This window comes from Sesamum indicum, linkage group LG10 (genome assembly GCF_026168435.1).
Source record: "Sesamum indicum cultivar Baizhima isolate 11 linkage group LG10, ASM2616843v1, whole genome shotgun sequence".
Lineage (NCBI taxonomy): Eukaryota > Viridiplantae > Streptophyta > Magnoliopsida > Lamiales > Pedaliaceae > Sesamum > Sesamum indicum.
In genome coordinates, this window is record NC_142666.1 from 15,422,586 (window position 1) to 15,438,979 (window position 16,394).

General features: G+C 34.6%; 1 protein-coding gene across 1 annotated transcript; it reads left to right on the forward strand.

Moving 5' to 3' along the window:
- Window positions 1–5,046: 5,046 nt before the first annotated feature.
- LOC105172000 (kinesin-like protein KIN-4C) lies at window positions 5,047–15,470 on the forward strand. The gene is made up of 28 exons (XM_011093310.3): window positions 5,047–5,189; window positions 5,351–5,515; window positions 5,767–5,913; window positions 6,091–6,243; window positions 6,329–6,540; window positions 6,743–6,912; window positions 7,255–7,379; window positions 7,811–7,847; window positions 8,014–8,105; window positions 8,218–8,334; window positions 8,603–8,716; window positions 8,832–8,915; window positions 9,034–9,220; window positions 9,409–9,509; window positions 10,397–10,495; window positions 10,622–10,735; window positions 10,801–10,917; window positions 10,999–11,079; window positions 11,323–11,394; window positions 11,474–11,564; window positions 11,646–11,677; window positions 11,822–11,907; window positions 12,629–12,700; window positions 12,816–13,043; window positions 13,134–13,269; window positions 13,820–13,918; window positions 14,181–14,729; window positions 14,918–15,470. Exons 2-28 carry the CDS (start codon window positions 5,396–5,398, stop codon window positions 15,233–15,235), a joined length of 3,753 nt encoding a protein of 1,250 aa, XP_011091612.2. The 5' UTR covers window positions 5,047–5,189; window positions 5,351–5,395; the 3' UTR covers window positions 15,236–15,470.
- Window positions 15,471–16,394: the final 924 nt, after the last annotated feature.

Consider the following 16,394-nt stretch of genomic DNA (forward strand, 5'->3'; position numbering starts at 1 on the left):
TCTTTATTAAAAGAGCAATGATGCTAAATGGAATAATCTACTTATGATTGAGTTCTTTGCTATTGTCTAGTTCCTTAAGCATAAAGATACTATTTACTTCCGCAAAATTTTGTTCTCTTTTAGATCATTTAACCTTTAGGATCCTTCATTATCAAATTTTGTTTTAGAGCTTGTTACTAGAAAGGAGAAACATAATCTTGGAGGTGGCAAATATCTGTCAGGTATTACAGGTTTGTTTCTCAGTTAATGTTTAATTTTCTTTTAGTTTGGATCTTCAATCCCCCTTCCCCCACCCTCACAACAAGAATAAATAGAACAAATAAGTTGATATATTTAGCAACTTGAGTTCATGGTTAGAGTAGGAAGAGACATTGGTCGTAGTAATGGGTATAAAACATTAGTTTGGCTTAGTAATCATACTTCAATCAGAGTTGCTCTTGAATTAGCATAAGTAACTATAACTGATTTTATGCTTAAATTTTAGTGATGGTTACAAGAGTATAAGCTATAACTTTGTTTGTTCGTAGAACTAAACGATGAGACATTCTAAATATCTTAGCATCTAATAGTAACTACGTCAACATAGTGTAGGTCCAATTGCTCCCTAATTCCTTCTTGCTTCTCAACTATAAAGGAGATTCAATTTGAATTATTTTGGTTACTTTTTTTTTTCTAAAATCAGACTAAAAGGATATTACACTCAAATCTTTTTAACACTTAGTTGTTGACACTTCCAGGCCATGGATCTGAGCAACACTCGACCTCCTCCACTCCATCCCCATGTTTTGATAAAGATTTTTGTTTGATAATCTAAATTCATTCATGATATATTCAACTACCTTCTAAATTCTATTGTTACTTTACAGAGTCTCTCAAAGAATCATAGAGCGGCTTTAGTAGAGTTAACAATTGTTTTAGGTGCTATTTGCCATGCCCATCGACCGCCATTTGCCCAAACTTGGATTCCTTATAGTTGAAGGTGGATTCTGGTTGTACGACTATACATGTCAGAGCATAAAATACAAGCCTGAGCGAAAAATTTGTATTGTGAAAAAACTAGTTGCTATTAGAGTGACATAAATATGTATTATTTGTGCATGCATATTTGAAACATTATCTTGAAGATGGACTAAGTGTAATGGAAAAATATTTTCAATCAAATTAGCCCCTTCTTCTACCCTAATGTGGAGGAATACTATAGAATTGAATATCAACTCCTTCATCATGCTCCGAGATTCATACCAAATGTTGTTGTTGCAATCAAGCTAAGAAATACTTACATGTACGGCAATGACTACGTATTGGAGTTCTTTCTTCCTGTAAACATGAAAGGGAGTATAAAACAACTTTTTCTTAATAACCTCCCGAGTATCACATAAAAGTTCTACATGAGTTTGAGAAAGTGTCGGATGTGGAATTGCTCGGGAAAAATGCTTGCAAGGTCATGTTACTGTAGAGCAATAAAAGATGGATCAATTTTGCATCATCCATAATGAGTTTTGAGCACTCTCTCATAAATGATAATCTTTATCTTTACTTAGTGGTAGAGTCCCTGAAACAGCTAGATCAAGGACTAAAGAAATAAAAAACAACGGCCTCCCATAAAGGTACTTATAAATTTGTGCTTTTATTTACTTAGATATGGTTGAATCCTGTGCACCTCCCTCCCTGCGAGAATGTTAGCGTTTAGAAAAACCCTTGTGATTTCAACATATAATGTTTGACAAATTATTCTTTAATTTGAACATAAGCATTTTTAATGTAAATTAAAAACAATAATAGTTACATTATACAACTAATCTTGCTCCGCTTGAAATTTGTCGATACCATGAGAAATGATCTCATAAGGACAAATAACATTACAACTTCACTTCCTTAATTTTAGACTTCTAACAATAATGATTACTTGACCTAGTTGGTATCTTTGAATAGAATTGATTTCTACAAATAATAGTTGGATTAAAGAGACAAATGGAGGCGAATGAGGTACTTCAACTTAAGTGTTCTTTAGCAATACTTCTAAGGGAGTCTTAAGGATGCTGCAAAAAGCCTCGGCAGTAAGTCATCATAGTTGCATAGTCCAAAAGTTTGATCCAATTATTTTTTTTAAAATCAATAACTCAGTCATATAACTAAGTTGGATATTTAAATTGGTAGATACATTGTCAAACCATAGAATACTTCATACAGATCATGCATGCCTATATCTTGTAGAAGTTTTCTGAAAATGAGGAAAGCTATTGTAAATTTATTTAATGGTTAAATTACAGTAAATAATCTTTTCAAGACTTTAGATGACATCCTTAGTTTTGTGCATCTCATTCTTGTAGTTTGCCCAACTACGCTAAAGAGGATATGTTGGCAAATAGAATCTCCAGATAGCCATCTCACAAGATAAGTAATGTGCGCCATTCATTTGAGAAAATACAAAGTGTCTTGAATCTATTCATGGTGTGGAAAAAAGTGTGATTCTAACATAGGAGGCTTATAGCTGCTGGCTCATTTCTCCAAGAATTTGACATGAGTTAACATTTTCTCTTGACGAGTACAAGTAATCTTTCTAATTAAACAATCAAATTCAATTATCTAAAATTGCAATTTTAGAGCCTCAACATCGTCCTTCAGCTCTGAGGCAACTGATGTGAAAATCAAAGAAGGATATGGGAAACATGTTCGACATTCTTTGAACGAAAAGTGTAGACCTAAAGTTATTCTCTTGGGAAGGTTCGATGATTCTAGACTGGTTGCATTAGATATAAGGCAATCATGGCTAGTCAATCTGAATATTGTGTCTTGCACACCTAGAAGATTCTTTCTTTCCCAAAGGACATAACAAATGGGAGGTATGTAGTGGCAATGTCAATGCAGAGGCTCATGAATCTCATGTTTTTTCTAAATGCTTAGGTACCACATTTGCTGTGGATGAGATTGAGACGAGGTTGAAAGAAAGCACGATGGTTAATGGGGATGACATAGTCATCGAATGCAACCAACCAATAGCCTCAATCATGATAGACTCATCCAATTCATGCAACAAGAAGTTGCAGTAAAATGCAAGTGAGCTTTGGTGACAATTAGATTAAGATTACAATCAAAGTTGTGTATAGAGATGATACAATTTGGTTCAAGTTTCAGTCGTCTAACGAGTGTTTTGAACTGTATGAAGAAGTGCGAAAATGTTTAGACTGGAGAGAAGATAGTTCCAACTTAAGTATCTCATCGATAACGAGGAATGGGTGATGCTGGTGAATGGTTCAGATCTTCATGAATGATTCACAGTTTTAATTTTTTTAGTAGAAATGATCATTTTTTAGGATTCTTTTTCTCTTTTTTTAAACTTTAAATACTACTTGTTTTGGACTGCACTCTTAATAAAAAGAAATAATAAGGAAACAAAAAATTCTATCAATTAAAACAATTATATTACTTAAAATAAGAATAAAATAATATTTTAAAATTTGGATGTTGTGGCAGAGGTGTGTAATAAATAAATAAATTTGACTTGTCCCAATTGACATTGAGGCTAAGCGCACGTGGAGTGCACGTGACGTTTGAAAATTTGAATTTTGGACCCAACCGCCCTTTCTCCAATTCAATTATGTGGTCTTTTTTAGTTTCGTTATATCCTCGTCTATTGAAGAGTTTTGTTATTAGGACACCCAAGGGCAAGCCAAAGGAGTGAGGTTACGAACGGTTGGATAAAATATCTAAGATACGTCTTTCATAAGACTTTTTCTTGTGAATTTACTCTTCAATCTCTTAGGGCTTTCGTAGCTGGTTTGAGTTAATTCTTAAAAGAGTTTGACCTCACAACTCGTTCCTGTTAGGAAGGATGAAAGGAGGTTAGGAAAGGATATGAGTATTTATTTAAAATACATAACTGAAACATCTTGATCTAACGGACTCTGTATCACAAATACATGTTCTAAAAATTAAGGCAACCAACACTATCTCTTTCAATTGCATCCAAACCTCTCACTTCTCACATTTAAGGTGAATGAATTCAGTCTTCTCATTATCTATTGCCATAGGGCTAAACTAATGAGTTATTTAATTTTTTATTATTAAAAAAAATTATATTATTATATTTTTTTTAATTATATAATAAAAATATGACGAGTCCCGATTTCAAATCACGACTCGTCAATAAAATATACCGAAAAATGCAAAAGTTTCAAGTCGGGATATAAAATCCCGACTCCAAAATAATGACTCCAAAAAATAATTTTTTCTTTTTTTTTAAAAAACATGCCCAAGTCGTATTATGAATCACGACTTGGGCAAAATTTTTTTTTAAAGAAAAGCCCAAGTCGTGTTCATAATCACGACTTGGGCTTGTTTTTCGTTTTTTTTTTTCATTTAATTAAATTTTGAATAATTTAATTATATAATTTTGTTTAATTATAATATAACATATTAAAATTACAGTTGTATTAATTAACATATTAAAATTATAATTTTATTTAATTATATATAATTAATTAAAATTATATTAATTTAAAAAATTATAATTAAGTTACAAATGTAATAATGTATATTTTTTTGTACTGTTGTAAAAAATACAATGAAGTATACAATTATTCTTGACAACCAGATACCGGCACATCTGATTGTATAGAAGAATTTTTGAAATATTTCTACGAATTTTTTATCAATTTGTCATTACTATATAATTTAATTAAACAACAATACATAAAATTACGTATTTGGTTAAATATAACAAATTTAATAATTTAATTAACCAACTATATCATTTTTATAGCAAATGTGATGTTTAATTGTTTATATCAAATGTGATGTTCATAATCACGACTTGGGCATGTTTTTTTTAAAAAAAAAAATTATTTTTTGGAGTCATTATTTTCGAGTCGGGATTTTATATCCCGACTTGAAACTTTTGCATTTTTCCAGCGTATTTTATCAACGTTAAATCGCGACTCGTCATATTTTTATTATATAATTAAAAAAATTATAATAATATAGTTTTTTTTAATAATAAAAAATTAAATAGCTCCTAAACTAATTGCTTTGCCCCCTTTGGTGCCAAGTCCCTTCTCTCTTTCTTTTTTCGCCTCTTTTCCTTTCCAGATTCAAATGAAATAGCCGTTCTCTCTCTCTCTCTCTCTCCTTCAACCTCCATTTCCCTCTCTTTCAGTTCAGAATTACTCTTCCTTCATCAGCTAAGAAATGTACGTAGCGCTATCTCTTAGTCCCTTTTCGTGCTCTGATGGTTTTCTGTTTTCTTTTTTTTGGTTCGGGTGGGGGGTTCTATGAATGTAACTGAAATGTGGGTTGCAGATGGTGGGATAATGTTTTGTTGAGATATCATTTTGATTTTTTCTTTCTTCAGATATCATTTTATTGTTGTTGGTGGGCGGCTTCTGATCTGGGGAAGATGGATAATTCTGAGTCGTCGCAGAGTGTGAGGGTTGCAGTCAATATTAGGCCGCTTGTTACTTCTGAGCTTCTTGTGGGCTGTACTGACTGCATTACTGTCTATCCCGCTGAAAAGCAGGTTTTCATTTCAACCATGACTACTTTCTTCATTTTAGATTAATATTTTCATGTTGTTTTTGATGAATAAAGATAGTATGAAGCGTGCGGGTATTGATGTTTGACTATATTGTTTCCTTACTAGTTTAAGTTAGCGGAATTTTTTATTGTACACGTGCAACTATATTTGTTCTCACTTAAAATTGAATTAAGGAAGAAGCTTTTGTGTTGACTGGTTTTTGTTGGTATTGTTGCAATTGGTGCATGAAACAGGTTCAAATTGGATCTCATGCCTTCACATTTGACAACATCTTTGGTAGTAGGGGAAGCCCGTGTTCATCAATATTTGATGAATGTGTTGCTCCTTTAGTTGATGCCTTGTTTCATGGCTATAATGGCACTGTACTTGCATATGGCCAGGTATTCAGTTTAACTGCTTGATCAAGATTTACAATGTTTTGTCATCTTAATCATAAGGTGTTTCCAACTATTGTTATTAGTCTACATTATTGGTACTGTTCTTATTTAAGGCTCATGCTTTTGGAAAACCGAAATAACATGCAAACTCATTTGTTATATTTGATAATTCGTTTCTAGACTGGGTCTGGGAAAACTTATACCATGGGTACCAATTATAATGGCGAAGAGCAAAAGAGCGGTGTCATCCCCAAAGTAATGGATACTATTTTTTCAAAAGTGGAGGCTATGAAGGAGTGTACAGAATATTTGATTAGAGTATCTTTTATTGAGGTATCAAATATAAATTGCAAGTTTCACTTTGAATATGGGAATTCCCAATTTTCAATTTGCTTATTCTCCAATCTTCATGTTGTAGATTTTCAAGGAAGAGGTCTTTGATTTGCTTGATCAAAGAACGACAGGGCCTGCAAGAGTCCCCATTCAAATCAGAGAAAGAGTGAGTGGAGGGATTACACTCGCTGGGGTTACAGAGGCAGAGGTCAGGACTAAAGAAGAGATGGCTTCATACCTGCTGCAAGGTTCATTTGCTCGTGCCACAGGGAGCACAAATATGAATAGTCAATCAAGGTATTATCAACTTCTTGGTGGTGTTTAGTTGAAGCAGTAAACTAGGTTGCCACAATGTGGTTTTGAAGTTACACTTACATCAAGTTATGTATGGAATTAACTCATTTTATTTGGTAAACCTTAGTGTTTGAATAGGGGTTTCTTAATTTTGACCTCAATATGCATAATAACCTTCTCACATATATTTTTCCTGTTTCTCCAGTCGTTCACATGCCATTTTTACAATATCTATGGAACAAAGGAGAATATCTAATAATTTGGCTCGAGATGAAGTTGGCGACGATGTTTTGCATGCGAAGCTTCACCTGGTGGACCTTGCAGGTTCTGAGCGTGCAAAACGAACAGGTGCAGATGGGACACGCATGCAGGAAGGTAAGGTGGTTTGTTAATATTTTATGCATTGGTCCAACTTATGTGGCCTTTGAGAGTTGTTTACCTATTTATTGTATATAGCAATATAATTCTTGATTCACCACAAAGATGTCAGGATTCTGAGTTGTTTTTAGTTAATGAACGGTTGCTCTCACGGTCATTGCTTGAGCTATGGAATTTTGTTTTGTTCTTATTTTTCTGTGTCTGATTAATGGAGTGATTTTCAATGCTTAAGTTGTTGTTTTACCAAATGAGAGCTGCCTATATTTATGCAAATCCTAGTTTTTTCTATTTGGTTGGAAGACTGAATGACTTTTTATCTTTTAATTCCATGTGGCTTAGGTATTCACATCAATAAGGGGTTGTTGGCTCTTGGTAATGTTATCAGTGCGTTGGGAGATGAAAAGAAGCGGAAAGAAGGAGGTCATGTTCCTTACCGTGACAGCAAGTTAACACGCATATTACAGGCAAGGATATATTTTGATTTATTGATGTCCTCTAATGAGGGGCAAGATACTTGTATGGAGATGAATTGCCAGAGTCTTAACTTTTGCATTTAAAATGAAAATGATGTTGTTTGGCTAATTATTTGTATCAACATTAACTTTGACTAGTTGATTCCTAAGTAGCTTCAGAGCTATGGCTCGGAAAAGATAATTTGGATAGCATCTTGAATTCTTTGGCCTTTGCTAGTTAAGCCCATTGAATCATAATGGAAACTATGTAAGAGTTGATTTCATCTTTTGCTATAAAATCCTTAACATTAACACTACTCGTCTTTCATTCATCAAGAGATTTCATATTTAAGATGTATATTGCTTCCTTTAAGTCTTCCACAAATAGTATATATTTTTCATAGATATGCTTATCATGCTAATTAGTACTTCATTCTTTACAGGATTCACTCGGTGGAAATAGCAAAACAATTATGATCGGTATGCTTTTGCATGCATTCCTCATTTTCTTACTAGAAGACACTAGTTTATCTGTGTAATCCTTATCAGCATTGGCTTAAGATTGACGACAAAACATCTCCATTTTCTAAGAAATGGTATAGACTATTCTTCATTATTATCTAGTAATTAACTTTCATGTTTACAGCTTGTGTTAGCCCTGCTGATACAAATGCTGAGGAGACACTTAACACGCTGAAATATGCAAATCGTGCGCGGAACATTCAGAATAAAGCTATTGTATGTTTCCTCCTATATAAGTAATTAGTATTTCGTTATCAAAATATGTTACCATTTTCATGAAAAATAAATTACTGAGGTATTTCCTTCTTATATTTCTTTATATTTGTAGATCAATCGTGATCCAATGACAGCTCAGATGCAAAGGATGCGGAGTGAAATTGAACAATTGCAAGCTGAGTTGCTTTACTTCCGTGGAGACTCCAATGCACCATCTGAAGAAATTAAAGTATAATCATGCAAACTAACTATGCTAGTTTCTTCCAAGCATCAATATTGAGTGTACATACAGTATCAACCTATTTCCACAAAAAAAAAAAGTTCTGTTTTCCGGTCATTTCCAAGAAATGTGGATTTCTAAATGAAGCTGTGTATATTTGTTCACTACATTTTTGTTACATATACATGTATATATTGTATGTGTATATGTTAATATAGGTGATTATACAACAATATGGTTCTAGTTTTGGTATTTACTCCATATTTCTTGGTTACAGATCCTGAAGCATAAAATATCTTTGCTTGAAGCAAGTAAAATGGAACTACAGGAGGCGCTTCAAGAATGTCGAATCAGTTATGAGCATTTGACACAGCGGGCTATCGAAGCTCAGGTTGGTCCTATTTGGTCTGGAATTGACTTACTGTTGACCCCAGAAATAAAAGGAAAATGGCAGAGTTTGAGGAAATGCTTAGTCTGCCTTATCAATCTAATTGGTTATGTCTCAGGTGGAAAGGGATAGACTGATTATGAAAATTGAATCAGTACAAAATGGAAAACCTTGGGATGAGACTGACACCAAATCAGATAAGGTTTGATTGCTTGAACTGTCCAATCACAGATTATTTTGTGAACTATTGTGGTTGAAGATTGATTTTGTTTTTCCTCTCTCTAGCTCTCTTCTAAAATTTGCTTTTCTTTGTTCTTCAGGATTTCGATATTGTGAAAAGTTATATTACCAAGATTCAAGAACTAGAGAATGAACTGATCAGAATACGAAATTTGAATCGTTTAAGACGTGAGAATTCTGATGATTATCTCGATTCGGAAGATGATGGGAGTCACTCAAGAAATTTGAATATCATGGATTCTGACATAAAAACTGTAGAAACAGATGGTAAGCTACCACCAGCTTGTGGGCAGTTCAAAGTTTGTGGCAGCTTGCTCTTTGGCTGATGCTTCATAATGATGTGTATTAATGTTGAAGTAATTCTGCATGAGGTTTTGGTGTACCCTACTGGTTTTTGTATACATATATCATGTTAGGGATTATAGGTGCATAACATAACTCTTGACATCTTGTAGGTGTGGTTGAAGATGTGGAAAAAGAGCTTGAGCATTCTTCTTTTCAAGAAAAATTGGACAAGGAACTGAAAGAGTTAGACAAAAAACTTGAACAGAAAGAGGTAACTATCTTCCTGTAGTATTTAAATCCAAAGTTTAGGGTTGTGTCATCTACTTGTTGCTTTGATGCTGAACAAAGTAGCATCCAGGTTCCCAAGGAGCTTATAAACAAAGAAAATTAATGAATGAAGTGATCAGACTTAGTCAAAATAATACTCTTTGTAGGAATTTATCATATCTGAAGTTATTTTCATTTATTTGCATGTATGTTTTCCTAGTTTTTGAATATTAGTTGTTCTGAAGGCATTTTCATCTGAAGTTTTTGTTTAAGTGGATGTGATATTTCCAGAAATTGGGAATTATATTCCTTAATATGCCAACTCTGTGTTATTCGATGGATTGCAGAGTTCTGTCTATTTAATGGCATTGACCATTAAATTGCCATCTACTTTTCATTTTCTTATGTTTTTGGTCTCTGATTTGACAAAAGAAAATTACCTATCAGACTGCACACACCAAAAACCCTCTGGATTTTCTCAATGTTTCAGAAATGTTGATCCTCACTTTTCTATGCTTTTAAAATATTAGTAAATCTGCTTATACCAGGAGCATAATGTAATGATGTTACAATTTTCACTCCACTTATGCATATGAACGTCTGAACATCTTTCGTCTGTTTGCTCATAGTAACATGTCATATGAACAAGCTTCAAAAGAACTTGAGTACATATGAATGCCTTTTCTTGTATATTCATTGGAGTTAAAATTTTATCATGAAATTATTATCTAAAGAAACTAGCGACATGAAACTCGGGATATATTTTAGTTGGTGTAAAGCATGGAGTCGATGAACCTGAATAGCATGCTTGATTAAAGCATCTTAATATATGAATTTTAATCTCTTGGACGGACAACATTTGGGTGTAACTATTTTTATCTCTTCTTGAAGGCTGAAATGAAGCGGTTTGCAAGTGTTGATACTTCAGTTCTTAAGCAGCACTATGAGAAGAAGGTTCAAGACTTGGAATTGGAAAAGAGTGCTTTACAGGTAGATTTTCATTTATGATACTTGTATCTATGGTGTTCTATTGAAATGTCTTTCTTTAAGTATCTTCTTCTTTTTCTTCCCCCTTTTTTTTTGTTTTTGGTTTTTTTTTTCTTCCTGTTTCTGTAGAAGGAGATTGAAGCCCTTAAGCATAATCTTGCCAATATCTCTTCCCATTCTGATGATAGTGCTCAAAAGCTGAAGGAAGAGTATCTTAAAAAACTCAATGTCCTCGAGACACAGGTAACTCATTGTAAAAAGTTGTCTTTCCAATTAATATTGTTGTTATAACCTCATTCTCCATACAGGTTGCTGAATTGAAGAAAAAACAAGATGCTCAAGCTCAACTCCTAAGACAAAAACAGAAAAGTGATGAAGCTGCAAGAAGACTGCAGGATGAGATCCAGAGAATAAAGACACAAAAGGTGCTACTTTCTGGTATCTTAAAACTTGAAAACATAAGTGTTTATCTTTGCTGTGTCATTTATCATACTTTTTGTGTAAAGGTTCAATTACAACAAAAGATAAAACAAGAATCTGAGCAGTTCAGGCTATGGAAAGCATCTCGAGAAAAAGAAGTGCTTCAGGTAGTTGCATATTATTTAATATTTACTTTACTCAGTAACATACTGAGTCTCCACTCAACTAAACTCCTTTTGCGTTTCATTGTGTTTCCTTTTAAATGTTTATGTCAATAAGTCCAGCACCGCGATGCTTCAGTCTTGCTATCTCATCCTGAAAAAGCATAAAACTACAAATACAGCATCAAATGGCTTTATTATGTCTTACAGTCTGAAAATAATAACTTTCTGGGGATGTCTTATCTATAGCTAAAAAAAGAGGGAAGAAGAAATGAATATGAGATGCATAAGCTGTTGGCACTCAACCAGAGGCAAAAGCTGGTAATTTCTTGTCTTGGATTAATCCTTTGTTTTCTATAATTATGGCGATTTGAATCATACAATATATGTGGCATATCAGGTATTACAGCGGAAGACTGAAGAAGCTGCTATGGCTACAAAACGACTGAAGGAGTTGTTAGATACTCGGAAAGCTTCACGTGAAACACCTGGTTAGAATAGACCGGATTGTTGCTTTGATGAATACTAACAGATACTTTCCGTGATGTATTGATTCTTTTGCATGAACGCAGGTGGAGGAAGTAACAAAGGTCCTGGAATTCAGGTACCCGCTGCTACTCTGTGTGCTTGCTAGAGTTTTTGTGTTTCCACTATGCATATAACTTAGCGTACACTGTAATTGCATCCGGTAAAGGATTTGTCCATCAGTATCTTTAATATTATTAACATCTTTTCTGTTGTTTCCAAGGCATTAGTGCAGACTATTGAGCATGAACTTGAGGTTACTGTAGGAGTACATGAAGTGCGGTCAGAGTATGAGAGGCAAATGAAAGAGTAAATGACGCTCACTCTTTAATAAATATCTATATATGTTTACAAATTTCTTTCTTTGTACAGATTTTTACAAATTGCTTTCTTTGAATCCTTTTGTCCTTGGGAAAATCAAGCATAATATCTATATATTTTCCTTAACATATTGAATGTTGACATACCATAGCTTACTAATCTCAATTATCTAGAAAATAATCAAAGAAATGTTGTGTGCGACTAGGTTTTCTGTCCCTTGAATTGGCTACTGAGGTCTTTCACATTCGTAAATCAGTTGCATGTCGGGGAAGTTGTGATCCATGGAAAGTGAAATAACAAAAAACAAAGATACCTAGTATGTATCATTATGTTTGCTATTTCTCCAATGTATGCTGTCCAGTTGTGGCAAAAGAAATTGCTTGATCATGTGCTGATGGTGGTGGACACATTTCACTGAAGTTTCTACCTAAGGACTATAACTTCAAACTCCCTTTTGATTTATTATACGAGGAACCTTTATACCCTTATGTTTGTTTTCCATCTGTTATAATATGTCGAACTCGGATGGTAATATGATGGTGTTTAGGGACTCTTGTAATTGGTTACCTCTATTTTTGCTTGTCAGTTGGGTATATATAAATTGACAGCTAAACAGAAACAATAATGACCTCATGAATTGTGATGAAGTGATGATTGAAGTTAAAAGACTCCCTTGCTATTTGTAATTTCAATCTCTATCTATGTGTAGGAGGGCTAAAATGGGTGAAGAAGTTGCAAGATTGAAAGAGGAAGCGCTTATAGGAAAGCAGCAGAACTTAAGGTCTGAAGTGACAGCCGAATTGTTTTGAGTTGTATGCTTTTCAGTTTATTTTTTACAGAATAGTTGAGTATTATTAACTAATTAACTAAGCACTTAACGGTTTACTCCATTGTAGTGAATTCCCACAGTCGATGTCTCCTGGTGCTAGAAATTCGAGGATTTTTGCTCTTGAGAATATGCTTGCCACTTCCTCAAGTACCCTTGTTTCCATGGCATCTCAATTATCAGAAGCAGAGGAGCGTGAACGAGCATTTAGTGGTAGAGGGAGATGGAACCAAGTTCGCTCTGTTGCTGAAGCAAAAAATATCATGAACTTCCTCTTTAACCTGGCAGCATCCTCCCGGTAACTGGCTCTTAAGTGGTATAGCCTTTCTGGTAGTCACATTTGACTTCTGTAGTTAGTCTCACAATTCCCACCCACTCCACCCAACAGGTGCCAGCTAAGGGATAGAGAAGTTGACTGCAGAGAGAAGGATGCAGAAATTAGAGATTTGAAGGAGAAAGTAGTCAACTTGATTAGACAAGTAGAGCTTCAAAAGTCTGAACTCAGCCGTCAGGAAAATTTAGTGGTGAACACACTATTTTTTAGTGGCATACTTTATTGTTTCATGGTTATACCACTTTGTTGTGAAGCCTCCTCGGTCATGTCATTAACTCTGAAGTGTTGGTGCATGACTATGTAACTGTCATTAATTAAAGGTATTTCTACTGGTTGAATCATTAGTTTAAGCTATTGGTTCTGTAACTAATCAGTACAGGATATTTTCCTTGCAAGATGAGCACTATTTAGCACGGCACTTTTAAAAAATAACTTGTATCAAATTTTGTTACGTTCCTTGCATTTGTTTGCAATGTTCTAATGTGGGTTGAGAATTTCCTTTTGTTCTTTGTGGACTTATGTGGAAAAGTATTAAAGGGAAACTTAATTCATAGTCTTGTAACGTCTAATACTTGGATATCATGGAGTAATTAGATGTAATATGCTAATTCTAGTAACTACACCTAGTTGTTGCTATTAAGGTGATCTTTGTTTTATTTAGTTCTTTGATTTACTCATTTATGGGATATTGATGTTTTTTGTGCAAAGCTGTTCTTGAATTCAGTTGGGATTTTTTACAGAAGTTGGCTTTGGAGAGACATACCAACGAAATGAATGAAGCCTATGGAGCTCGTGTGATGAACAACAGCGACGGGCATGCTTATGACTTACAACCCAAGGTATATTATGACATAATTTGTGTTGCAACTAATACTATCAGATCTTAGTATTGTTTTCTACTAACATAGGTCCATTGTGTAAACTTATGATGCCATATATTTTGCAAATGTACGGAGATTATTGATTTCAATAGCTCAGGCGCTTGGTTTTCCATACTTTAGGGATCCCAATGCTCCAGTGTTTTTAATAGTGGAGTATATTTTGCAAATGTACGGAGATTATTTATTTTCAACAGCTCATGCACTTGGTTTTTCACTTCAGAGTTCCCAAAACTCCAGTGTTCTCAATAGTGGAGTATATGCATTTGAGCTAGAAGACATGGACACATCTGATGATGATCAACGAGAACATCCAAGGCTATCAGATGATATGGACGGCGAGTGGGTACGCACAAGAGAGAGAAAAAAACGCCAAGCTAGGAAAAGGAACTCAAAAACGGGTAGCCATGTTGGAACGGCTGTTGATTTAGAACACTTAGTTGTGGCGACCTCAACTGAGCGAGTATGTTGCTCGTGCAGCAAAAGTTCTTCATGCAAGACATCAAGATGCGAATGCCGAGCTGCAAGTGGTAATTGTACTCCGTCCTGTAGCTGCGGACCAACCAAATGCAGCAACAGGGGAGAAGTTAGTGCAAAGGACTTATTGCAGCCAGAGACTGCTGGAAATATGTTAGACATAGATGAAAAAGAAAGAAGTAAAAACCTTGCTTCTCATGGTGCAATGCTACTTCAAACTGCTTTGTCTGAGAAGCCTGTCAACGCAAATGATGGAGTCACAAGGAAACCATTATCTGACATTGGGAATAACCTGGTAAGTGTTGGCAAGGTGTCTGACAATGATTTGGAAGATTTATTTGACTTTAAACCTACCAAAGTGACGTATAGATGATCATGTGTATCTTGATCTCAAAGTTTCTGGTTTTGAAATCTATATTGTAGCTTGACAAGATTATATAAACATTGAAATACTATCCTGTGACTACTTTTATTATGTCTCAGGCAAATGCTAGTGTCCCAAAACCTAATCTGAGGAAAAAATGGCGCAAATCAGTCATTCAGTTGGTACCTGCCACGCCAATTGAGTCTCAAACCCAGAATGTTGACGTCCCGGAGCAAGCAAAAACTAATGGAGAAATTGATATTCCTTTGAAGTTACCAAGAGCGATGCGCTCTACTTTGACGAGTAATAATCAGCTGAAAGAGAGGAACTCAGATCAGCCCAATGAGTCAATTAACATCGAGGTATGCACTCCATCCCTTGGAAGTCCTCGTCAGCACGCCAGAATGAAAAATGGGAAAGAAAACAAGGGACTATAGATGGATATTCGTTGAAATTCATTATATTTTCATATCATGGAGCATTGGCATCTGAGGGGTGTTCTCCTGAGTCTCATGGTATCCTCAGAAAATGGTTCCGTGAGCTTGATATTTGCGCTTGGTGTTCTTGTAATTTAATGAAACCCTGCGTGCACTCATGAGTTTACCGCCATAAATGTTGATTGAAATGAGAAACTGTTGCAGGTGCAGAAATTTGCACTGCATGTTGGAGAAAGACGGGCTTATTTAATTGTTCATCATTGCAAAATCGAGCAATCTGTTGTCATTAATGGTAGAGTGGTATGATTTTGCTGTGTAAACGCATGACTAGCAATATTTTCTACCAAATGAATGCATTTTTCAAAGGGTAAATTACAACGGCCTTCCCCGGGGTTTGACATAATTATGAATATTTTCTTGTTGTTTGAAAAATTTTAAATACTTTCCTGATGTTTAATGAAATTATGTAATATCCTTGGATGGAGGTATGGAATTATTAATTTTACCATTATTATAAAAAATTATAAAAAATCAAACGGAATGGATGAAAAAATTTTAAAAATTATAAAAAAATTATCCAGGAGACTTCTCAGATTGCCCACAATCCAGTGAGCATATTCATCCTAAATAGAGAATAAAATGCAGATTGAATCAAGGCTTCAAAAAATATCGCAAGGCACATCAAGCAACAACTATACAACTCATAACATTACATCTAAAAACAAGAACGAGAAGATAGATGTGAAGTGAAAGCCAATTTACCTTTCCCTGTGGGGATGACAAGAATTTAAGCCTTTAAACTTGGCTAGTTTCAGCCGCATGAGCAGCTGATGCAATCAAAGAAGCCCGGTGCCATTTTTAAGGTTTTGGCGAGAAAGAGGAACCCCTTACTTTCAGAAATCTAACATGACATAAGAAAGAAAAGTAAATGGAATTTAGAGGAATAAAAATCCACACCTTTCGAGGAGGATTCAACAAATGTGCATAGCAGGCTAGAGCAGTGCGAAGCGTGCAAGGTATATAAATTAGGATAGCAAAACACCAAAAGATAACATGAAAATGCAAGAATGACTGAAATTGACATTAGGTAAAATAAGCAACGATTAAAATGTTTGGAATGATTATACCTCAGAAGGTAGATAGGAGATGAAACATCATA

Bases quoted from the DNA above. Each gene is read 5' to 3' on its own strand.
- LOC105172000 (XM_011093310.3), top strand. From the start codon at position 5,396: ATGGATAATTCTGAGTCGTCGCAGAGTGTGAGGGTTGCAGTCAATATT. The intron at 5,914-6,090 runs GTATTCAGTTTA...ATTCGTTTCTAG, and splicing joins CTGTACTTGCATATGGCCAG to ACTGGGTCTGGGAAAACTTA. The intron at 12,701-12,815 runs GTCTGAAGTGAC...ACTCCATTGTAG, and splicing joins GGAAAGCAGCAGAACTTAAG to TGAATTCCCACAGTCGATGT.